The following is a 26,149-nucleotide window of genomic DNA, read 5'->3' as shown; positions in this document are numbered from 1 at the left end:
CGATCACCCAGTCATCTTTGATGTAACATGTTTCACTGTTAGTAAAAAGGATGTCAGGGGAGTGTTGTTCAGACCAGGGCTCCATACTTCTCAGGAGCATCTCCCTCCACGCCCGTCCCCTGTACAATCACCACTCCATTTTAAGAGCAGTTATAGCCTTTAATGCCCTAGGCAGTTTTAGGGACCAGATGGACAATCTGGAGATCCCTGCCCATTTTCTGCTGGCTGGTGTGGTCTCTGGGAATTCTGTCCCTTTCTTGAGGACTCAGTTTCTCCTCCCTTAACGGCTTTAGTGGTTAGCTTGCCCTCCAGGTCACTGGGCTGACAGCTTCAGTCCTTCAAGCTGCAGCCTTTGTTGACATGGGGAAAGGTGGAGAGCTCCGGCTGCTGACCTGGTAGGCAGGAGTGCTTTCTCTGCTGACTTATAAGCAGGTGGTTAAAATGTCAGCCATAAGGAATTGAGGTAGGGAGAAAGCAAACCTACTAGTTGAACGAATAGAAAACTCATATAAAGTTTTTGGTATTCTTTTGAAGATCCCTTCAAAGAACCAAGGAAAAATCCCCACTGATCCCAGCTGTGCCAAAGACACCACTTCCCCAAGCTGGGCTGGAAATGGCAGGTGTTTTGCTTCCTCAGCAATAGGCGAGGCTGACAAGGGCTTCTATTCATGCTGTAATTGACACTGAAATAAATTGTGTGGTTCGTTATGTAAATATTTACTATGTCTGTACGATAGGTGGAAACTTTTAGAAGCTAGTTGAAGCTATGCTGCGTCCTGGACTTTTGCCAAAAGGCAGTGAAAGTGAATGATTGTGGATGGTGTGTGTGTGTGTGTTATTGTTGTGTTTTATTTTATAATCTGAGGGAGAGCAAGGTGGCTCGGCAGGAAAGGTTGCTTTCTGCCAAAACTGTTGACCTGAGTTCAGCCCCTAAAGTCTACAGGGTATGAGGAGGCAACCTATGCCTGGCACTTGTTCTCTGACCTTCTCCACACACATGCCACAGCAAGCAAAGGCACACACACACACGTAATGAAAACACTTTGACTTCTTCTTACTACATAAAAATTTATTCTAGTATGGTATAGGAAACAGGCCTCCTGCTTGGGTTTTCTGGACTCATCCTTGGCAGCACGGCTTTTTTCAAACAGGAGTCAGTTTTCCTAGCGTGCCGATGAGCTTCCCATAGTTTATTTACTCAAATCCCTTATTTCTTTACTAACACAGCTTCAGGACGCTTTTCTGGTCATTGATCCAAATGCACTGGGAAGTGTCTACTGAGTAACTTTGGCCTCTGTGTTGTTAATACTCAGCTACGATGGTGCTCATGTTTTTAAGAAACATGCCTCGGTCAAACTTGAATATGTCCTTTGCTGTCCCCATGGATTCCTCATCCAGCTGTGGCTTCCTCTGGCTTCCAGGTTGGAGAAATCTGTTAATTGTAGGGATTTGGCTGGTTCTGACCTTGAAGTCCTACAATGTAAAAGGCCACAATCCATGAAAAAAAAATGTAGCAAGGTAAATACAAAGGAGGCATGTTCTAACAAATGAGGGGGAAAAATGTAGAACTGTGCATTCCCTGGAGAGATGGCATGTTGGTTAAAAGAGGATCTGAGTTCGGTTACCTCCTCAGGCGACTCACAATCACCTTAACTCCTGCTCAAGCGGATGTGACATCCTCTCCTGACCTCTTCCAGGACCTGTACTTGTGTGTGTGTGTGTGTGTGTACTGGAGTGTGTAAGCACACCTGTGTGTGAGTGTGTGAGAAAGAGTATGTGTAAGTTTGTGTGTATGTGTGTGCGTGTATAAGTGTGTGTATGTTAGCGTGTGTATGAGTGAGTATGTGTATGTATTTATATGAGTATGCGCTGGAGTGTGTAAGTATATGTGTGTATAAGTGACATGGGTGTTTGAGAAAGAATATGCATAAATATGTATGTGTATGAGCATGTGTGTTTGAGGTCTAAGTCTGTGTGTGCACGTAAGTGTATGTGTGTAGGTGAGTGTGATACATACAAATAATAAAATTTGTATTTTGCACTGTGGGAAAGGAGGAGGATCATGGAGTTGTCCTGCATTGTATATTAGTGGTACTGACCTTGTACAATGCAAGTTGCAATATTTTATGAGTATCAAAATATTCATAAGCTGTAACTGACTGATCTCATTTTAAGAATGATACTCTAATGTCTTAAATGTGTAACAGCCCTGACCTGTAATGATGCTGTTGACGCATTTTCTATAAAGGCAAACATCAGAGCATCACAGTAAGCGCCACTAGGGGGAACCAACAGTGTTTTTCATGTTGTTAGGTGATCTTTGGAAACAACTTTAGGGAACTGCATACGTTTGTACAATGGATGTGTTCTCGTTTGTATTGCCATCTCTCAGATACTAGATGCTTCTGGTTTTCACTACTTAAAATAATCACAAGAAATGGACCAGTATATGATCAGGAAAATTTCCAGAAATACAAAATAGGCAACATTGAAGAAAGTGAAGTGAATCAAATAGCAATTGTAAATAAGTTTATACTGTTAATATGAACTGAAAAAAAAAAAAACCACTGAGGTTTCACAAATTGTGATAAGTCTCCAATACATTAAGGTTAGCTTTGAAATTATAAAGTTTGAGAGTTCAGCTGTATAATCAGAGAAGGTTCGGATCCCAGTCCTTGCACCAACTCTGAGTCCTGTCTCTCTACCTTGAGGGTGGATTAATGAAGGAGTAAATGTGTGTTTGGTTCTTGGTACAATGGGCAGTCACATGATAAGCTTCATCAGTGGTCACTGTTGTTGTTAAGTCATAGCTATGTCACATGCTATTGTCTTAAGCACCCCCCATACCAACCCCCCAGAAATAAAGCAGTTTTGTTCTTGAGAACGGGATCCTGCTATGTAGCCCGGGCTGGCTTTGAACTTAAGATCCTCCTGCCTCAGCCTCTACAGAGCAACAGCTACAGGTGTGTACCACTGCATCATCTTAGGAAGTAGCCTTTTAAGTTCTCCCACCTCCCAGGCAAAGTCTTGGGGATTCAGTTCCTGCGAGAAGCCTCCCGCAGGTCCCTCAGGTGGTTCGGGTAGCACTTACATGCTTTCTCATGTTTTTAACCTAGCACATTATATGGAAGGTACCTGCCTCTGTGCTTGCTTTCTGGACTCGCTGTGTTTAATGGTGGCGCCTTTATATTTCTAGCACAGGTTGTAGCATAAAGATGACAGTGGATAATCCTTAAACAAGAATGGATGACCTAGTGAAGGAATAAGGAAGCAGCACACGTTCATTCTCTCTGAAGTCCCAAGGCGCTGTGAGATGGCATTACCTGTAGCAGAGGGAAGCCTGAGAGAACACTGGCTTCACATTCTTCAGTCATTAAGATGACTTCAAGCAGTTGTACATCAGCCCAGCTCAGCCGATTGCCCACAAGAAAATCTTGCCCGTGGTCTTTTAGGGCCTGCATGGTGGTTGGGATGGAAGAGGCAGAAGGTGAGAGCCACTCTCAACATAGAAATGAAAGTGCTCTTGGTTTGGTAGAAGATCTTTAAGAGGCTACACCTTGCTGTGAATCCATTCTTTGCCGCCAGCTAGCATCAAGAACCACCCTGTGTCTTTTAGGCCTTCAGCTTAGTTTAAACCCTTAAGTAAGGTGAACACTTTTTACTTATCCTTTTTTGCTTCCTTTACATCTCCTTACACCTACTCTGTGAGTTAGGCAGCATCCTCGTCTGGCAGCTCTTCTTGGTATGTAGTGATACTCTATCCTTACCCCATCTCTAGACAGTTACCTTAGGTGTACCATCTTTAGAAGGTTTCCCGTGTACAGGGAGAATATCCTCACAGGCACACATCCATTTTCCCCACAATTGTTCTTCTAATACAGTTGCAAATTATGTGTCATGTTAAAGTTGATTGAATAATAAAAAAAAATGTGGAATAGGTCTCACTATTCTAGCCCCAAGGTTTATGTTCTTTATTATAGACTTGGATATGAAATCAATATGTATGGATCTATGAATGCAAGTTTTGATTTTTACCAGCTATATGCCATTTTAAGTTATGATTTCCTTATCTATATGTAGAATGATATTAACACCCCTTTTGGAATTAATGAGTATTAAAAGGTAGTACTTGCAAAATGCATATGGCTTCATCTTTGTCCCTCTATAGAGATGAGTCATCATTGTTATTGATGTTGGTAGAAATGTTGATATTATTACTATTTTTGGCCTCTGTGTTTCATGGCATTATAGGGAAAACATTTGAAAAGCAATATTTGAGGATATAGCCTTGTATGCATAAAACCCTGGGTTTTATCCTCATATTGGCACAAAAAGACAGACAGACAGACATAGTGGTGTTAGACATATATGCTACTGACTATTTTTAAAATTAGAAAACAAGATGTTCTAAATTATGTGCTAACTACAGATGAATATACTTTAAGTACCTTTGAAATAAAATTTGTATGGAGACCAGCCTGCAGTATATAGTATTTATAGTTTGATATGTTTTGGAACAAAAAGGCTGAAAACTTATCAAACATAAGAGAAAAATATAGCTTAAGAAGGTTGGGTGCCTGCAATTCATGACAAATGCACAGTAACAAATAATAGACACTACTTGATATGTTCATGATCAGTGCATTTAAATTTATGTCCTAATAATTCCATTCTAAGCTTGTCACCCAACTCAGAAAAGGTAATGAAACCAACATTGCTGCCAAGTTTGGAAAATGCACAGGATTTTTTTTTCAAGTTTTTGTCATCCTCTCCCACAACTGTATTTATGATAATGATTGCACCTGGAAGAAAGAAAGCTCATGTCATTTAAGACCCACCCAGTTCTGGAGTTAGATATGCTGCTTTAAATATGTGTTTAAGGCACAGGGTTTCCAGGAATCACTTTGCACATGTGAAACAAGACACATCATATAATTCACAGAGCAGTGCTAACCCAATAAACTTCATGAAGCTCTGGTGCTGACTAGAACATTTGAAAATTAAATGTTCATCCTCACTCCACCAGTGTGGGATGTCCTGAGGGATCTTGTTTAGAAGGTACTATTTTACTTCAGATTTAAATAAGGTAACTGAAATTCTATCAGCACCAGAACCACAAATAGCACTGGAGTTATGCCTAAAATCTTTGAAAACAAAATAGAATCCAGAAGATTTCTATAAGGGATGGAAAGAGGGCTCAGAAGTTAAGAGTGCATCCTCTTGAAGACTGGAGTTGGAATCCCAGCACCAACACAATAATTGGGGTGTAATTACAAAGCTGTAAGCTCAGCTTTGACAGGTTTAGATACAGAATATCACTGAGGATGGCTGGCTCCCAGCCTAACTGTGTAAACACGTGTTCTGGGTTCAGGGATGGCACCCTATCTTGAAGGAGTAAGTGCAGAGTGACAAAGGAGGATACCTGATGTGTCCTTTCCTGGCCTCTGTGTATTAATCTGCACACTCACACAGACACATACACATATGTACACACAAAAAAAATAGAAGAAAAAGGAAGGAAAAAGGGAAGGAAGGTAAAGAGAAAGGTGTGAAGGGAGGGAAGGGGAAGAAAGAAAGGGAAAAGGGATGGGGGAACCTCAGTGGAAGGAAGAAAAGCAGGTTTGTTTCACACAAGTAAAAGAAGAACGTCAAGTTTTCATAGAGGGTTTAAAATCTTTCATCCACCAAAGAAATTCTATTTTCCATTTCATTTAATGTTTTTTTTTCCTCTTTGATGCAAGCCATAAAAGAGGCAAAGTTTATTGCTCACCTTCTCATAAACAGGAAAGAATCTTGTCGTGGCTCGTTGGAGGATGTACTCAAGGTTCATGGCCTTCTCTTCCGGCAGAGAGAGTGGAAAGAACATTATCATGTCACTCAGGTCCCTCAAGCCTTCTACATACATATCAATCCTAGAGAAAGGGTAATTATTAATCATCAATACAAGGAGTAACATTTTAAGGATCAGTGACACATTTTACACAGTCTCCATTTCATCTGCCCAGTTATCAGGGTCCCTATAGGATATTGTTTCATGAACTCCAGTCAAGTACTTAAACCAGCAAGTGGTTCATTGAGGATATTGATAAAGCTCAACCTGAAACTAGACACAGTGGTACAAGCCTGGAATCCTGGTGCTCAGGAGGCTGGGGGACAAGGATCCTAGTCTACATAGCAATCTTCTGGCCCCACCCCCAGGATTAATCTTGGAAATAAGAATTACAGTACCAAAGTGTGTGAGCAATTACATCTATGTTCATAATAATGATGTAGCACCGCTACTAATAAATACAATATGCTCACACGAACTATTAAATAACCATAAAGTAATACACTGAGCAAATATGGTGTTTATGGTATTTGTCTGGATAAATACAATAGACGTCTGGTCTGTGCAGGAGAAAGGGTATCTGGGGAACCTCGGTCCTGTCCAAAACCTCTCCGTGAGGATCCAAGACTCAACTGCTCAGAGAAGCATTTTAAAGAGCACAGACTTTGCTCCACAAGCCCCTACTTGGTGCTACCCACAACTCTACCAGAACAAATGGGGGGAAAAAATGGACACCAAGGCACAGTGAAGAGACCCATGCTGTCACACTGTATGTCACTGTCTGATCCAAGATGAATCTCTGATCTTTTTGAAACACAGGTTCTGCCCCTTCATCCAGGCATAGCACCCAGTGTCTTGAAGGACAGTCTTAAATTCTTGCTGCTTCTGCCTTAGATTGCAAAGGGCCTCAGAGACTCTTGGACAGGAAAATGCAGGGACATGATGTCTCACAGCTCCCGCCAAGTTGTCATTTTACATTTGCTCTAAGGGCAGCGAGATGCAGCGTAGGAAGTCCACCCTGAGCATCACAGGATTTGAGGAAGCCTCATCCAGCCACATGGAAAGAGAAAGAAACACTGGGCCACACCCATGTGTTAAGATTCTCCCAGACCAGGGCACAGACATAGGAGAGCACCATTGCATGAGGAGGTCTGAGGAACCACCTCACAGAACTGAGAGAATGACTGTTCTGTAGTAGATTTCCAAGAGTACCACTGAAAGTGTTTAGGGCCATCGTGGGATTATATAGGCATAAGAGTTGAAAATGCAAAAGAGCACATACAAGGCTTTATTATTGTCATGGTGAGAAAAGACTGAGACCAGATATGGAACAAGAGATGTGCAGGGCTGATCCTGACCATCAGGTAAACACATGAAGGGGTTAGTTGGCACCAGCATGGTAACGTAAAATATTCCCAGGAGTTACTCAGCCCCATTGGCGAAAGTAGGACATTTTGAACAAAAATAAGTATAACAACTGAACTAAAATGAAATATATTAAAAAATGCTTACAGGGATTGGCACACAGTGAGACTAAAATAATAAACATTAATACAGAAAAGTAATAAAATAAAAATTGGTTACCATTAGAGAATACTAGTGAACCAGCTCATTTTGTGAAAAACAAGTCAATAAAGGACACACCACCAATGCTTTCATTTTGTTATATAGGAGACTATGTCTCCATGTACTAGATAGTAAATGAGGGCAAACCTTTTTAAATATAATTACTCTAAATACTAAATATGAAAGAAATGATAACACTGAGGACCAATAGCTACTCACAGCATAAAAGAAGGATACACAGACAGTTTTTACATCATAGAGAAACAGGGTCTGGCAACACCCCTGGATCCAAAGTCTGATACTCTCTCCAAATGCATCCAACAATTCACAAAAATACAAAGACGGAAGAACATGGTAAATAGCCCTGCGAGGGTTCAGTCAGAAGAAATTTAGCAAAGACGACTAGAAAATTCCCTTACAGTGAATACTTAAAGTGAGGTCACTCTAAAAATTGGCTCCGTGTCAATTTTCTGGACATTTTTTAAAATGCATTTTGAAATGAAACAATGTCATGACAAATTTATTTAAAATATACCCCATCTAGTATTCATAGACTATTTTTCCCCCAACAGTGTTTATCAAATTCCACACAGGAAATTTCAGCTTAGAATTGCTGCTTTAACTTCCACGTAAGAGATAAGCTTGGAGTTTAGAGGTAAGGGTGCCAATCAAAGATGCTCAAAAATTTAGATCGTGTCTAGGAGGCTGGGGGCAGGGAGAGCAACTGGTGTAGAGAGGCAGAGACCTGATGAGATGGTTTCCTACCACCATTTCTAGTCATGGTTTAAAGGGTTAGGTGAGCCCCTCTTCCGAGGTAAGGGTATGAGTCAGTGTTCTTGTGGTTTATTCTTGTGCCCCATTCTTACACATTAGAGGCAAACACAGATTCATTAGAAAATAGCTAACTTTCCTCTACTGATGAAATCCCAAAAATGCAACTAGAAAAAAAAATTGAAAACCATAGTAGTTTCCCGAATTAATTATTGCTGAAGGTAAATGTTGTGGAATGGGGCCTATAGTGATAGTCTTCCTCTTCAGAGCTTGGCATAACAGACTCTTCCAGTCAAGAGCAAAAGTAGGCTTTGTATCAATCTATCAAGATCTATACTATGAATGTGGCTTCCAAGGACTCTAAATGTTAGTGTTCTGGTTTTGAGTGTTGTTTCCACACACACACACTCCCCTTATCTCTTGATCTAAGTAACAAAGGGTCTTTGTACCAGGCTTGCTCTTCTCGGTTCCTTCCATACAAGTCGTACTTTGCAGCTATGTATCTTAAGATGGCTCTGGTTTGCACCATTTTCATTCCATCGATTTCAACCATGGGCACTTGTTCATACATCAGCGCTCCACCTTGAAATACACAAAGGGAAACTAAATTGTTTATTGGTCTTCATAGCTGTAACTCCACTTCCTTTCATTCTAAAGGCTCTATGAAACAGGACGATATAATCCATTGACCAAAGTACGTGGAGAAATATGTGTGTATTCATCTACAAGTTATATAGAGTATAAAACGTGATATTTGACAACTTGGATCAATTTTTGGATATTTGGGGACATTTTGGATACATGTGATACAGAGCATTCCTGTGGACCAGTATTGCCCCGTCTATTTTCTTAGTGTCTTTCCTTATGGCCATGCCACTCATTTAGACAGCCTTTACCTTTGAACCCTGACAGCACCCTCCATGGTAATTCTGAGCCCAGCTGTGCCTTCTTACCTACCCCTCCTCCCCATCTGGTTGCTTCCTAAAAATCACATGCCACTGTTTACATCCTTCACCATTGCTCATCAGAAAAAAAAAAAAAAAACATAAATAATGACCCTCACTTTGAATTCAAAGCCTTTTTTGAAATTTGCTCTTTATATACCTCTACAGGTCAACTCCTAACTGGGTGACATTCATTTACATTGGGCTTCTTTCTTCAACTTTCCAAGATGCTTTGTAGCAAAACAAACCAAACAAGAAATCACAACTAGATAAGGAATGCAATTAAGAATACCATCTATCTGTTTCTCTTTCCCACTAACTCACTCACTCATTTCCCCTCCTCTACCTCATAAGGGCAGTAGTGAGGCTTGCCCTACACTTTTACAATCCATTTATAATCATTGAAGTTGGGTGAGTTGGGTGAGATTCAGGCGCTGCCTTCCTTACGTAGAAACAAGATCCTGGTAGTTACTGTTCACATGACTTCCACTGCTTTCTTGGAATACCAGAGAGAGGAGGAGAACAGCCTTTCACAGTAGCGAATGACCATCTCTGGTCTCAGGCAACACTGGGAGTAAAAACAGTTTTTGCTCACCTTGGATTAACTTCTCAAATTCTTCACGGGTTTCAAAAAGTTCTTCTTCAAACTAAAAAAAGAGACAAAGAACATAGAATATGTTGCTTTTAGCAGATTTATTGTTATTGCTGTTGGAGGCATGGGAAAGTTAAACAGGAAGAGAAACCCAGTCTCCTATTAGAAGAAGATTTCAAGTATACCAGGAAGTGACCGCTTGCTCAGCATTTCTGAATATTTGGATAGTGCTAATCTTCAGTGTGAGAATAAATCACCTTTACTTCTGATTCCTGAGAACAAGTGGGAAATCTGAAATCCAACAGCTAGACTACGGATTCTGGGGAATTCTACCACCTTTTAAAATGAAGACAGATACAAAAGTCCACTCGTTTGCTTAAAATATTAGCAATACTTTTACACAAGGTATAGAATGAATTATAGAAAACTATACTTAAAAACAGGTATTATTCCCTAAAACAATTGGAGTGGTTTTGATACCTAAGTATTGAGTTTACTTCATCAGCTATGCATGCCTTATATAATTTCATATTCTAAAGAAAGAATCCACAAAAAATAAGGTTTAAAATTATTATTAAAGTATTATTAACCATTCTCTCTAACACATACAGGCACAAACTTTATCTCTCTTTAATTATATGTAACTGTATCATTATCCAACTATACATAGATAGATCTCAAACACACACACACACACACACACAATACTGAGCATAAGAAGAAAAAGATAAAATGACATTGAAAAGGAGTCATTTACAGGGATTGTTCCCAAAGATACACAAGAACAGGTTGGGGATATAGGCAAAAGTGCAAAAATATAAAGGCTGGACTGATGGCACAGATTTATGCTCACTGAAGTGATGGTCCTACAGAATTTTTGGTTTTATTGTTAATATTCCTTTTATAAGAAGGTTTTATTTTTCTCTACAGTCTATGAGGGTGGAGAAGGTTAATAGGGATGAAAGTAGGGACTCCTTATGTCCCAGGAGCCAAGGCCAGCTAGTGGAAAGTTACAGACAGCTGCAACAAGGTCTAAAAAACTTGAAGAGTTTCCAATCTGATCAAAGGAGTCTGGGGGACGCCCCAGGTCCTGGGGAAAGGGCCATGGGGGCTCTGCTCCTTCTGGAATTTATGTGTGTATGTGTCTATATGTGGACTTAAAATGACAATATTTTAAAATCTGACTGATGATATTAATATTTTTGGACATGAGACAGTTTAAATCAACACCTCTAAATTTGGTCCTGGACCATCAGAGTTAAACTCTACAAAACATTTTAAAATTTATCAGGTATTTTAAAATAATAATACTTGGACAGTCTAACAAAAAACTTAAATACAGTTTCTCAACCCTTTGGGGGAGGTCAAAAGACCTTGGTATTTATTTTATTAATTTTACAAGTAAAACCAAGCCATGCTGTTTAAGCCAATTAAACAAAAACTGCAGTTATTATAATATATCATGTAAAAAAAAACCTATAAAATACGTTGTTCTTCATTTAAAAAGGCTGGAGATTCTTCAATGCAAAATGTTTACTTACGTTCTTTTACAGGACTAAAAGGAGTACAGTTCCATATCAGCCCACTGTTATGCAGGGTTATATTCAGATCATTGTTAACCATTATATAAAATATATGCCTGGCTGCCAGTACCTAAATAAATGATTTAATGCTCTTTCTTTCTGGCCTATAGCTTTGGTATGGCCAGAATAGTCTATTTTTGCTAAAGGCTGCAGGCTAAGTATAGTTCTCTGTTTAATACTAAATAAAACTTTTGTCCTTTAATTTTTTTGCTGTTAAGTTTTAATACAGTATGATAGGATTAATAAGATTTGCTAGCCCCTTTATAAATTATGTTTAATTAAAAATTTTTGCTTTGATTTTAGTTTAAAAAGAGCAGATTTAAAGTTATGCTAAAGATTATAGTTGAGTACAAATTAAATTTTACCTAATCTCTTTGTTTAGGTTGTTTTTTTTAAGGTTAATATTAAAATGGGTAACCATAAAGTTTGCCTATATAGATCTACCTAATATTTGGTTCTAAAACATACATTTAAAATACATGCCAAAATTAAAGATTATAACATCCTGTTTTATAGGATGCAGTTTAGAGCAGATGATAAAGGTAGAAAAAGAGTAACTCAAATATGCTGGCTCTCAAACTTATCAAAGATCTGAAAAATATGGCATTTTAACATATGTAAGCTTATTATGACAGAGTCCAACCTGTTGAGCCACAAGAAAACAAATTAATTCAGTTTTTAAAGGTACGACCTATAGTTTTTCTATTTAAAACAAAAGTTATTCCAATTGTTGATACTTTAAAGGTATTTACTGATGATTCATTATTTGGTGTTGCTGCCTGTACTTATGAAAAGAAAAACAGTTTCTTTTCAAGTGTCTAGCACATCTGCGCAAATAGCAGAGTTATCTGCAGTATTGGCTGTGTTTCAGATTTTTAATAAGCAGTCTTTAAACATTTTTATAGATAGTGCATATGTAGCTCAGTCTTTGCCTAGGTTAGAGACTGCAGGTCAAATCCAGATATTTTCTCCTGCTAAAATTTTATTTTTACAAATTCAAAACTGAATAAAAAAAACTTTCCCTTTTTTATAGGACATTTGAGGGCTCATTCTAATTTGCCAGGACCCCTGTCTAAAAAAAAAAAATGCATTGGCAGATAAAGCCACCAAAGTTTATTGTTCACAGTTAAAAAGAGCCCAGGATGCCCATAACATGCATCATCTTAATAGTCAAACCTTGAGACTTAAATATGTGTTGACTAAAAAACAGGCCCATACTATAATCAAGGCTTGCAGTACTTGTCCTCAGTTTCAGCCTCTTCCTCATTTGGGAGTCAATCCTAAAGGACTGATTCCAAATCAGATTTGGCAAATGGATATTACTCATATTCCTAAATTTAAAAATTAAAATATATACATGTTTGCACTGATACCTATTCTGGATTTATTTTTGCCACTCCTCAACCAGGAGAAGCTGCAAAAAAATATTATTGCTCATTGTCTACAGGCTTTCAGTGTTCTAAGAGTTCCTAAGCAATTTAAAAACTGACAATGAAGCAAGATATAATAACAAATCTTTTAAAAGATTTTGTCAACAGTTTTAAGTTTCTCATATAACTGGAATATCTTACAATCCTGAAGGACAAGGCATGCTAGAACATGCCCATTAAGCAATTAAGATTTACTTGCAAAAAACAAAAAAGGGGGAGCCACTCCCCTGAATACCTAAATTTTAAAAAAAAATTAAATCTGAATTTTTAAAATTTGTATAAGCATGGTAAATCTGCAGCAGATAGATTTTGGCATACAGAAACCAAAAATAACTTTTGCTAAAGTAAAATGGAGGAATCCTTTAACAAATCAATGGCATGAACCCGACCCTGTACTCATATGGGGATGAGGAGCTGTCTGTGTTTTCTCCGCAGGAAAATGATGCAGCTTGATGGCTACTGAAACACCTGGTGCAACAAGTGGATGAGGAGTTTTCTCCTGATAATGATAATGATGTCAAAGAAGACCCTGCCAGTCAAGATGACTACTATGTGCTGCCCTCAAGGAAGAATGTTGTCTTTACACAGACTATTCTGGGGTTGTGAAAGATAGCATGGCTAAAGTTCGAGAGGGCTTAGAGAGGAGAAAAAAGACAGAGAACAAGAGGAAAGTTGGTTTGATAATTTGTTTTCAACCTCTCCCTAGCTCACCACTCTCCTCCCTTCAATCTTGGGACCCATGGTGGGCTTCCTTCTCATATCTTTCAGCCCATGGGCCATCCAAAGGCTTACTAGCTTTGTAAAACAGCAAATTGACTCCCTGGCATCTAAACCCATACAAGTTCATTATCACAGACTTGATTTGGCTGACAGAGGCTTAGCCGAGCCCGAAGAAGACTGGTGACAGTCCATCACATGGGTCTTCATTGTGTTTGGCTCTCATGAGAACAGCATAAAACTCAGATAAATATGCTTGTCTAATGTGGCATGGGCACCACAGGGGTGTAGGACAAGGTACTGCAGGGGAAGGACCCAATTGTCCGCTTCTGAGTTCCCCGAGAAGCAAACCTGATTGCATAGAAGTTGGTGTCTGATTACCCCTAACCACAACCTGCTGGGGATGCCCTCAGGTGTTGATGGGGTCTTCCTCTCCTCCCCCAAAAGACACCCAAAAAAGCTGCAAAATGCCCTGGGAGGATCAGGTCTCTACTTCCCCCCTCTGGTTAATGCCCACTGTCTTCAAAAGACCTCATGTTCATAACCTACCTGCTAGCCTCTTAAATTATTTGAGAAAGGGAGAAGATGCTGGGAGCCAAGGCCAGCTAGTGGAAAGTTATAGATAGCTGCAACAAGGTCGTAGGTGAGAGATTTACGTTTCCGGAACCTATGAGACATCTGTGTGTCAGGCTAGACATTTTGAGATATCTGAGCTGACATTCTTGTAGTGCCTCTTTTAGTAAACATTCTTTCAGTGTTCTGCATCATCATTAATCACCGTGTTATGTTTTGTAAACCATATTGCTGACACATTTTTCCTTTCTGCCTTCTCCCTATAAAGTTGTGTGAAATTTTTCAAATAAACGAGAGCGAGATCAGATTATAGACTTGCTCTCATTCTTTGTGTCTCCTTGTCTCTATTTCATTCTTTTTGCCCCGCCTTAGGAACTTGTTGAACTCCTGCTGGATGGGACACTTATGTCTTCCTAGATCAAACAGCAGAATAAGGAACACTGGCATTTATCTGGCTTTATTATGTTTTGTTCAGTCTAGAACCCCAGTCCACATTTGCTGTCCACATTCAGGGTAGGTCCCATACCCTCACTTAACTTTCCCTGGGAACACTGTGACAATCAGACCCGAAGGTATGCCTCACTAAAGCCCTAGGTGTGTCTTAATCCGAACATATCACTTTAAGCCACCTCACGCTACCCTGACCCCTAAAGCCTCATGTTGCTCTCATAATGCAAAAACCCATTGATCCCATCTCCAAGTATCAACAAAGTCTCATGTCTATCAATGAGGTCATGGTAGCATCCGCTGGACTCCAATGGACCTGTGTAGTTGTGCCTCTTCAGTCCCACCACCTACCTTACATGGCTCTTGTGGTCCATCCCATACCTTCAGCTTCCTTCAGCAAAAGTCCTACACCTCTGAACTTTCCAAACTCCAGGGTCTTCATACCAAATGGGTCTTCCTATCAGAATACCCAACTTTACCTCAATATAAAACCAGACACACTAGAAGAAAAAGTGAGGAAGAGCCTTGAATTCATAAGCAAAGGAGACAACTTCCTGAACAGAACACCAACAACACAGGCTCTAAGAGCAACAATCAATAAATGGTACCTCATGAAACTAAAAAGCTTCTGTAAAGCAAAAGACACTGTCATCAGAAAAAAATGGTAGCCTACAGGCTGGGAAAGGATCTTCACAACCCTTTATGTGACAGAGGGCTAATATCCAGAATATATAAAGAACTAAGGAGTTTAAACAGCAACAAATGAAGTAATCCAACTAAAATATGGGGTACAGAGCTAAACAGAGAATTCTCAATAGAGGAATATTGAATGGCAGAGAAACACTGAAAGAAATGCTCAACACCCTTAGCTATCAGGGAAATGCAAATCAAAACTACCCTGAGATTTCACCTTACTCTCATCAGAATGGCTAAGATCAAAAACTCAAGTGAGAACACATGCTGGAGAGGATGTAGAGAAAAGGGAACCCTCCTCCATTGCTGGTAGGAATGTAAACTGGTACAACCACTTTGGAAATCAATCTGGCGCTTTCTCAGACAATTAAGAATAGTTTTACCTCAAAATCCAGCTATACTACTCCTAGGCATATATCCAAAATATGCTCAAGTATACAACAAGGACATTTGCTCAACCATGTTCTTAGCAGCTTTATTTGTAGTAGCCAGAACCTGGAAACAACCCAGATGTCCCTCAGTTGAGGAATGGATACAGAAATTGTGGTACATTTACATAATGGAATACTACATAATATTTTCTTGTTATTAAAAACAAGAAAATCATGAAATTTGCAGGCAAATGGTGGAAACTAGAAAAGATCATCCTGAGTGAGGTATCCCGGAAGCAGAAAGAAACACATGGTATATACTGCCTTATAAGTGGATAGTAGACATATAATATAGGACAAACATACTAAAATCTGTAGATCTAAAGAAGCTAAGCAAGAAGAAAGACCCTGGGTAAGATGCTCAATCTTCATTCAGAAAGGCAAACGGGATGGACATCAGAAGAGGGAGAAAACAGGGAACAGGACAGGGACCTACCACAGAGGCACTCTGAAAGACTCTACCCTGCAGAGTATCAAAGCAAATGCTGAGACTCATAGCCAAACTTTGAGCAGAGTGCAGGGAATGTTTTGAAAGAAGGGAGAGATAGTAAGATCTGGAGGGAACAGGAGCTCCACAAGGAGAGAGAGAAAAAAATCTGAGCACAGGGATCTTTTCTGAGACTGATTCTGCAACCAAGGACCATTCATAGATAACCTAGAACCTCTGTACAGTGTAGCCCAAGGCAGCTCAGTGTCCAAGTGGGTTCCCTAGTAATGGGAAGATGGACAGTCTCTGACATGAACTCAGTGGTCTGCTCTTTGATCACCTCCTCCTGAGGGCGGGGTGCAGCCTTACAGGCCACAGAGGAAGACAATTCAGCCAGTCCTGATGAGAACTGATATACTAGAGGGCTAATTGGCTTTGAACTTGCAATGTAAGAGAGAATGACCTTAAACTCTTGATCCCCTTGCCTCCACATCCTAAGTGCATGGTTTACAGATATAGTTCATGGCTATACCTGTTTTCTGTGAGATGTTATATACTTTTAAATAAACTAGCAGGAGGCGAGCAAGTCAGTGGGGAAAGGTGCTGCTTCCGAGTCTAACAACCAAAGTTCAATCTCCAGGACCCATGTGGTAGAAGAAGGAAACCAGTTCCCACAAGTTGTCCTCTGACCCCCAGATATGTGTGTCATGTCCCCCCTCCCCACACAAGCAATGATAAATGTAATAAAAATGAAGTATTTGTTTCTCAGTGCTCTTGAGGCAAATGCAATTAGATCATGGTCTCACTAAGCTGCTAAGAACGAACTGAGAAAAGCTATGAGGCAAAAAGAGTCCCCTTTCTTATCTTTTCTTCTCACCTTCTTATCTTCTTTTTTCTTATTACTCGTTGGAGAATGCTATCTATACTATCTTGAATAAGCTTAATATCCATAATTGGTCCCCACAGGATTTGAGCACCTATTTAAAAAAAAAAACAACAAAAAACAAAACAGCAGCCCAACATTTAAAAAGAGTATTTGTCAAAAGGTATTCTTTGTTTGGAAAGAGTATTAAGTTTTCTCTGACTTTTAACCAAGTAAGTCCCCAGTGAATGACATGGAAGCAAAAGCAACAACTCTAAGGCATCTTACCTCTACACCAGCTGCTGCCAAGAGCCACCGGATAGACTCCATTCTGCCTCGTCCATTGAAGTAGTGAAGCACAGGCTTCCCAGTCATGCTGAAAGATTCCTGACAAAAGACAGAGAGAGACAGAGAAACAGGGAGAGAGGCAGAGAGAGAGAGAGAGAAAGAGAGAGAGAGAGAGAGAGAGAGAGGATGACACACAGAAAGGGAGAGAGTCTCAGAGTTTACAGAGCAGAAGCACAAGGCTAAGAAACTTTGACTCAGAATTTTGGTCCTAAACCAAGCTGTCCCTCTGCCCCAAACTGCCTTTTTTCTGTTCCTCTCTATCAATAAATTGTATCTCCACAGACCCAGATTTCTAAATGCCTTCCCAAAACCTAATAACTGACAAAAAGAAGAGGAAGACAAGTCTATGCAAGCCAACAGATGGGAAGAACTCAAGAGCAAGACAGATTGGCCTCTCTTCCCATGGCAGGTGGCTCAGATCAAGTTTGCTGAGCATTTCTCTGTCCTTTTATGGCTGGATTTCTTTCTTCCCTCCCACAAAAACAAGCCTAGACTGGAAAAACAGGGTGAACAAGAGGGTGGGATTGCTAGTATTTTTTTGCTTTTCAAATTATTCTTGATAGTTTAATTGTGCTGTTCTCTGAAGCCTATGGCAGATTCAATAATTTGTGGGGATTTTAATAAAAAGAAAGTATACAGGTAAGCCAAGGGTTCCTTTCTTATACTATCTTTTTCCTTGGAAAGCAAAATTTTCTTTCAGAGACCTAAACTTCATTTTAAGAAGTTCAAATAACACACAAATCTAGACATGTCCATGTCTCAAGATAAACTATGGACTATGGAGTTGTGGACTATGAGTGGCAGGCTTGTCCAGGTGATAAATCCTGGATATCAATGGTACCTTGCGGTATCTGGACAAAGGGTGTCAGAAATCATAGGGGGCTTGAGGGGGAGGATAATGTCTTTATAAGCAAGATGGTCTTTATGATTTAAGTGGGGAATGATTTGTTTTATAGCATATTAACTGACTCACCTTCAAATTCCAAATCTCATGAGAAGCTTAGTGAATCAAATATAGAGAAAAAGCTCATGAAAATCACTATTCTGAATTTCAGAATTAAAATAACAGTAATAAAATAAGAGGTGTTGCAACCTAACGAATTATTCAGCCCTAGTGCTTCATATCAATTGACTGAGAGTTAAGATACATGCCTTTTTCTTCATCAGCTGTTGGTATAATGTTCTCGTGGAATGTATACAATTTACCCTTGTTCATTCACATGCTGATTTCTCTACCCCACTATCTGGTTTTAATCCGGACATTGCATTGTGATGCTTACTCTAGGAATCCCTTCTCAAGTTTGTGTAAACATGCTACCATTTGTTCTCTGTATTGCCAACAAAACAACCTGTCAATGCTGGGTAATAGAGAGAATAGAGTGGGACATTCTGTTCCAGAGGGGAGGAGAAAGAAGTGAGTGGGAAGAGTCAGGAAGAGAGATTGGAGAGGAGAGGACTTGGAATCATCAGGAGATGAACTTGATAGTGGGGTAGAGAAATTTGAATGAACAAGGGTAAATTGTACACATTCCACAAAACATTATACCAACAATCAGCAAAATGGGAAACTATAAATTTTGTCCCAGTAAAATGTAATCTTCTGATAAAAAAAAATATATTGACATTGCTGATACAGTGTTTCTCGTCTATCTTTAAACAGTTTTCTGAGTGTCAGGGTGCTACATTAATATTTACCAAACCATTTGGAAGTCTCAGGAACACCCAGACATTGTTTCTCTGTTACTTTATAAACAGGTTACATGGCTATACTTTAGCATTGATATGCAGTGATCCCAATCTTCAGTGTAATGGTCATTAGAGGAAGGACTCTGAGAGGTTATAAGAAATCAAGGAGAGAGCTGTCCTGAAGAGTGTACGTGTTCTCATGAAAGGGATGTCAGAGGTGCCTGGTAACCATGTGGTGACACAACCAGGTTTCGGGAATAGGAACAAAGAATCAGGCAAAGTCTGCCAAAGCCTTGACACTAAGCTTCCAGCCTCAGGAACTGAGAAATAAGCCTCTACTCTACAGCACTATTGTTAGGGGTATGTTTTCAATTCCAGCCCTAACTGCCCAGATGCCCTAATTGAACTGCAGCCTCCTCTGAATTCTTAGTATGTTTGAAAACGAATCAGCCACCACTGAACTTTTTTTAAAAGGTGGGAAGATAGAGGCTTCTTACTTTCTCTCTGATCTAGTTAAAGCTAGCATCCTTCTCCCAAAGTGAGAAGAATCCATGGGAAAGAGCCATTCCTTTATTATCTGCCACACCTTCTGCATGTGTATCAGTCCTAAGAAAAATGCAACGACTCTGACTCTGTCAGGTGCCTGCTGCCTCTGACTTTATAGTTTAAAAACCTAAGAAAACAGAACAGCACTTAGTGCTAAAGTAATTCACTTGTAGGGAGACCTTTCTTCAGCTACAATACTCAGACTTTTATGCATGCACTAACATTTATTTTAGTATTATTTACCTGAGGGGTAAAAAAATGTCTAAAAATGTGCACGTGTGTCTGTTGTATGTGTGTGTACAAGTGTCTGTGGAAGCAGGCCAGAGATCAAAAGTACTGGGTCCCTGAACTCTGTTTTGTGCTTATGCAGCACTCTTGACCCAGCTCCGTTGTCTGAAAGCCTTGGCCCTGTAACCAAGTACAGTTAGAGTGGGCATCCAGCACCAACCCCAGAGGCAGTCATGTGAGAACTGGCAGAACCACTCCATACGACCACAGAGTCCACAATGGACTTCGTTCTCTGTATTGATTGTCCAGTGCACAGGCATGCTGTGGTTGATTGCTCCTGTGTTGTATTTTGCCGTTATTATTTATTATTGATCTATCTTTCAGTAAAGCTGTGATTAATCCTAAAAAGCTGTATAACCAAATCACCACACAGAGACTACGATTTATTTTGTTTACCTAGAACACAATGCTGGGCAATAGTTACTCCATCCTAAGCCTCCAAGTCCACAAAGTTTTCTGCCATTCAGATTCACCCATTATACTGGCTTTTAGTAATATCTTATATCCGGTTCATTTCTCCACGTTGTTCCAAGACCTCTTCTCCAGCTTCTGCTCTCCCTGCTTCTCTTCTCTTCTCCATCCTACTCCTTCCTCTCCTCCTGCTTCCTTCCTCTCTTCCCACTCTGAACCAGGATGGCCCACCCTATCCTCTCCATTGCTTAGCATTGTGGCTGGTTGTTTTAACTGACAATTTAGAGAACAAATGGTGGTGTGTTTACACAAACTTGAGACAGGTTATGATTAGAATAAGTATCACAATGCAATGTCCTGACTGAAACCAGGTAGTTAGGGAGAGAAATCAGCATTTGAATGAACAAGGGTAAGGTTCCAAAAGAACACTATACCAACACTCCTGCTAAATGACAGAGTCCCCAGTCCACTTCTCAGATGTGTGAGAAGTGGAACAAGGGTAACATTCCAAAAGAAGAGAACAAGGGTAACATTCCAAAAGAACACTATACCAACACTCCTGCTAAATGACAGAGTCCCCAGTCCACTTCTCAGATGTGTTAATTTCTCCTTCTCATTTTCTTACACAGCCCAGAATCATTTTTGTAACCAATATTAGAAGTCCTCCCAAATTCCCTTAGAACATAGTTTTATAACACTGTCTACATGTTTAGCTCAATTCTAGTCATGTTTCTATTTCTTTTGTTTGTTTGAGACCAGATCTCACTCACTATGTAGCTACCCAATAGGCAGCTCAGTCTTCATGTTGGTCCCCTAGCATTTCTTTCTTTCTTAAAGTGAGGACTCTTCTAATCTTATTTATTTATTTATTTATTTATTTAAGCAATTCCATATAATGTATTTTGGTCATATTCTTTTTCCTCTTCCAACTCCTCCCAGATTCTTCCCATCTTCCTACCCACCCAACTTGATTCCCCTTGCCTCTCAAAAAATAATAAGAAAAACAACAAAAATGAAAATAGGCCTAAAGAAAGAGAGGAGGGGTCCTTGATGCTGCCTCAAGGACATAACCCTTGGTAACCCATATCTTGGCAGAATCCTGCTGTGAGCAAAGGAAAATACTGAGAAACAGGTGGCTTCTAGATAAGGGGAAAGTAAATGTTTTTAGGACAGTCTGAGCAAGCCAGGACATAAACATAAATAAAGTTTGTTTTTGTCTTGACCTAGAATAACCTGCCTTTGTTTGCAAGTGCTATAAAAGTTTATGCTGAATTAAAACTTTGTCATATGCCATCAGAGATGTGGTCCGTCTGCCTCTTTCATTCATTCTCTCACAGGAGCTTGCTGGCTGGCTCTAGCAGTGTTAGATGAAGAGATACGTGTAAGTCTTTTATTCTCTGCACAGTGCCCAGCTGTGGATCTCTGTTGTAAATGGTGATTAATATTTACTATTGATTTATCTTCTGGTAATGCTGCTGTTAATCCTAAGCAGCTGTATAACCAAATCACCACACAGACACTGGGTTTATTTAGTTATCCTAGAACACAATGCTGGGCGATACCTACTCCATCCTAAACCTCCAAGCCCTCACAGTTTCCTAACATTTAGATTTCCCACATTTAAACTTGCTTTTTGTGCAATCTTAGGTCTGGTTCATGCTCCATGTCCTCCAAGATCTCTCTCTCCTAGATCCTCTCGCCCTTTCTCCTCCCACTCATTTCCTGCCCTCTAGCTCCTTCCTTCTTTCCTGTCCTTTGGCTCCTTCCAGCTCAACATTGTGTCTAGTTGCTTTATTTGGAAGTTTACATCAAGTTGAGACAGGATGCTTAGAATGAGTATCACAATGTGACATCCGGATTGAAACCAGAGAGTGTGTGTGTGTGGGGGGGGAATCAGCATTTGAATGAACAAGGGTAAGGTGTATACATTTCAAAAGAACATTACACCAACAGATCTCTTTGTTAATTACCAAGTACTATAAGAAGAAGCTTCTCTGATGAGAGTTGAGCCATACTCTCATCTATGGGTATAGTGTTATGTTATCAGAAGACATCTTATTTCTGTGCTCCCTTAGCAGAATAGTAATAGTTGTTTTTCCTTTAGGCAAAAGTCTCATCAAAACTCGGGTTCTTGGCCACCTTAGCCTTGTCAGGTGTGGGCTCCATCTCATGCAGTGGGACTTAATCCAATCAACTAGCGGGTTGCTCCCATAACATTTGTGTCACCATTGCACCAGTGTGTCTTGCAGGTAGGTCAGTGGTGTAGGTTGCAGTGTTAATATCGGGGTGATGTTACTTTTCTCCCTCCATAATGTGAAAAATACCTTTCGGCACCATGAACACTAGTCAGTAGAGGTGAAGCTTCTAGCTGAGAACCAGATTGATTTTTTTTTCATGTTCTATGACGTAAGTAAGTTGTGTGTTCAACAATAGGGCCTTATTGTCAAGTTGTGGAGAATAACCAGAAGTTTTGGTAACATCTTGTAATGTTTGCTGGGGAGGGTCTATGGGACCTCTTTGGCCGATGAGTTGACAAGAGATAAATCTTTCCTAGATCTGAAGGTTTGACATGGTGGTGTAAAATGTCTAGTTGGGGCATTGTCTTCCCCATTATATGGTGACTCCATTTAAATTCCTTTCATGTATGCATAAGTCTTAGGAACTTTTCCAGTAGAAGGTTTCCATATGGCTTTTCTGAGGACCTTTAATGCTAGTGAAATGTCCATGCAGATGTTCCGTCCTTTACCCTGCCCTCTAATCCTCCTTCCCATTTAATCTTCTTATTCTAGTTTCTGCTTTATCTTTTCAGAGCACTATACTCTACCTCCACTTCCTTTTCCTTTGAAGACATGTGCTTACATTCCTTGAGACCCTGAACAAAAATATCTCCTTGCTCAGAACAATTCTCTAGAGTTACAGCTGTGTGCCTCATTAACTTCCACCTCTTTTTCTGTTAAAATTGTCTTTCAAAGCACTTTTTTAAAAATTCCTTATTAATTACACCTTATTCACTTTGTATCCCCCCCTGTGGTTCCCTTTCTCCTCCCGTCCCAATCCTTCCCTTCCTCCATCCTCTGCATGCATGCCCCTCCCCAAGTCCACTGATAAGGGAGGTCTTCTTTTCCTTCCTTCTGATCCTAGTCAATTAGTTCTCATCAGGAGTGGCTGCATTGTCTTCTTCTGTGGCCTGGTAATGCTGCTCCCCCCTCTGGGGGAGGTAATTAAAGAGCAGGCCAATCAGTTCATGTCAGAGACAGTCCCTGTTCCTATTACAATGGAATCCACTTGGATACTGAACTGCCATGGGCTACATCTGTGCAGGGAGCTATCCCAGAAGCAGAAAGACGCACACGGTATACTTACTCATATAGACATATAATATAGGATAAACCTACTAAAATCTGTATACCTAAAGAAATTAATCAAGAGGGAGGACTCTTGCTAAAATGCTCAATCCCTATTCAGAAAGGCAAAGAGGATGGACATCAGAAGAAGAAGAAAAGAGGGAACAAGTCAGGAGACTGACATGGAAGACCTCTGAAAGGCTCTGCCTTGTAGACTATCAATGCAGATGCTGAGACTTATGGGCAACCTTAGGGCAGAGTGCAGGGAATCTTAGGAAAGAAGTGGGAAACAGTAAGATCTGGAGAGGACAGGAACTCCACAAGAAGAGCAACAGAACCAAAAAATCTGAGCACAGAGGTCTTTCCTGAGACTGATACTTTGAAAGCACTTTGAAAGTAACATACATACTGACACACAGCACATACTAGAATTGTCACACACACCCCCATCAGTGGTTTGATACATTCATAAAATTCTTCAGTTATTGGCCCTCTGGCCCTGGAGCACCGTCTTCACCTTGAATGTGATGACGACAGCTGTAACAAACCCCATCTATATGGGATTTGTCAGCTACTCTCCTCTCATTCCCTCAGCTGTAACCAACCTCTAATCTTACTGTTTGTTGGGATTTAAAGGGTGTTGATTTCTCACAGGGGCGAAGCACACAGTACAGGTACTTCTTGCCCTATTTCTTTTATGTAATGTGGATTTTCGATGTTAATCCATGTAGCAAACTCCCTTGCACTGCCATAGAACATTCTCCTCACCTATTCATCTGTTGACAGATACTTGGTTTATTTCCAGGTTTTTGAATGATGCTGCTATAAGCACCTTTAAAGAAGTACTAGAGAGGGTGGATTTTCCTTTATCTTGGGGATAGTGTTGGTGGTGAGTTTTCTGGGTCGTTGGTAGTTCTATTCAATTCATTGAGGAACTTCCTACAATTTTGTACATTTTGTTATCAGTCAGGGAAGACAACCACATGCTCTGACATTATGGAGGCATTCTGGATGCATCAGTCTATTAGGAAATCCTTCAGGTAAACCCTGAGTCATGCATTCGCCTCTAAGAAATGCTGTCAACTTGAGCAGTCCATATTTTTGTGGTCTTCATTCCTGAGAGGCCTGGAAGTTGAAACTCAACTATTCTAACCTCTCTATTCCCCAGTCTGGGTGTCAAGACAATCAATCACTCTGTCCCTTGACCAAAGCTTTTTGCTGGATCCTAGCCTCTAAAGGCAGTTAAGACTTTAGCATCCCTGTTATTCCTACTGATAAGTTTGGGAAAACCTCTGTCACCATGCTTCATACATAGGCTGCATCCAGTTCAACACAGACACTCATCTGTATCTACACTGCAATCTGAGAATGACTTTTGGGAAGCATCGATTAACTCAATATTTTATTTTATTTTAAACACCAGTTTCACTTCCTCTTTTTTCACCTGATTTTAAAACAAAAAAAGATGAAGCAAATTACAGGCACCACCTTACTTTGGTTACAGTTTGACTGTGGAAAGTCCCCTGCCAGTTCATGAATTTGGACCCCTGTTCCCCGGTTGATGGTGTACTCCAGTGAGGTAGTGGAACTCTGGCTGTGGTGCGGACATTTGAAAATTATAGCCTGGCCCTGCTTCTAGCTTTCTGACTCCTGGTCGCTCGGATGTCATCAAGCCCTACAGCAAGCTCCCACTGCCACGCTGGCTATCACGCCTTCTGTACCAAGACAGACTCTACCACACCAAAAACCGTAGTCTCCCTTAATTTTAACCACTACTCAGCACTCCAGTTCTTTTGGATGTCTCTAAAAATTTTCTCAAAGCCAAATCATTTGCATCAGGATTCAAACAAGACCCACACAAACATCACGGGCAAACATGAGGCAGGGGGACCCTGAGGCCCACTTGGGCCCTTGGTCACACTAATAACAGTATTTAAAAAGGGACACTGGGGAAAACGGAGGAGTTTGTTAAGTCAGAAGGTCCTGAGGGATAGGCTGGAAAAGCTCCTGTCTGAGCAAGTTCAGACAGCTGCCTGAAAGGGGGTGCTGAAAAGTTGGACTCCCTGGAGGCAAGACCTGGCAAGCTCAGGGCTGAATGTCAACAACAGCTCCCAGAGAGTGGGCTCCTGTTTAGAGGTACATAACTAGCTAAGGGGAAGCCTACTCATCCCACCCCAACATGCCCTCAAGCATGACGTCTTCCTTCCCAGCTTTTGGCCTAGGCTGATTGTCTTTCCATCCTAAATGGAACCCAGGGAACAGGTGGTTGCAGAGGTCCCTCATTAGTTCCCTTACTTGCTATCGGGCCTTCTAAAATATTTATCATAGAAATGGACCAGTGAGCACACATCTCAGAGACCATGGGAAGGAGTGGGGTCGGAGTCCATAAAGATGTGAGACAAACACCCGCTGTCAGGGGCCGCGTCAGCTGAGAGCAGCTGAGAGCATCAGGGCTGGGTACTCCTTCACCCCCAGAACACTGGAGAGTCTATAACAGATAGCATAGCTTTCCTAAAACTCATCCATAAGGGTCAGTTTTTACCGCAGGTGTGCACGCGCGCATGCGCGCGCGCACACACACACACACACACACACACACTCACTCACACAAAGACTCCCCATGAAAAGGGCAGGAGAATCCATAAGAAAGGTTGTTCTGT

General features: G+C 40.5%; 1 protein-coding gene across 1 annotated transcript in view; it reads right to left on the bottom strand.

Moving 5' to 3' along the window:
• Nucleotides 1-1,093: 1,093 nt before the first annotated feature.
• LOC110548312 (glutathione S-transferase-like) overlaps nucleotides 1,094-26,149 on the bottom strand; it is a 41,400-nt gene continuing 16,344 nt past the window's right edge. Inside the window, exons 3-8 of the mRNA XM_021636471.2 lie at nucleotides 17,155-17,253; nucleotides 9,707-9,758; nucleotides 8,617-8,749; nucleotides 5,771-5,912; nucleotides 3,324-3,455; nucleotides 1,094-1,473 (exon numbers count right to left, since the gene is read on the bottom strand). Coding sequence (XP_021492146.1) covers nucleotides 1,303-1,473; nucleotides 3,324-3,455; nucleotides 5,771-5,912; nucleotides 8,617-8,749; nucleotides 9,707-9,758; nucleotides 17,155-17,241 — 717 coding nt within the window. The 5' untranslated portion in view covers nucleotides 17,242-17,253 and the 3' untranslated portion in view covers nucleotides 1,094-1,302. The remainder of the gene's footprint in view (nucleotides 1,474-3,323; nucleotides 3,456-5,770; nucleotides 5,913-8,616; nucleotides 8,750-9,706; nucleotides 9,759-17,154; nucleotides 17,254-26,149) is intronic.

Source organism: Meriones unguiculatus, chromosome 16 (genome assembly GCF_030254825.1).
Source record: "Meriones unguiculatus strain TT.TT164.6M chromosome 16, Bangor_MerUng_6.1, whole genome shotgun sequence".
NCBI classification, from domain to species: Eukaryota; Metazoa; Chordata; class Mammalia; order Rodentia; family Muridae; genus Meriones; species Meriones unguiculatus.
The sequence above is the reverse complement of the archived record's forward strand: the minus strand, read 5'-3'. Positions and strand labels throughout refer to the sequence as shown.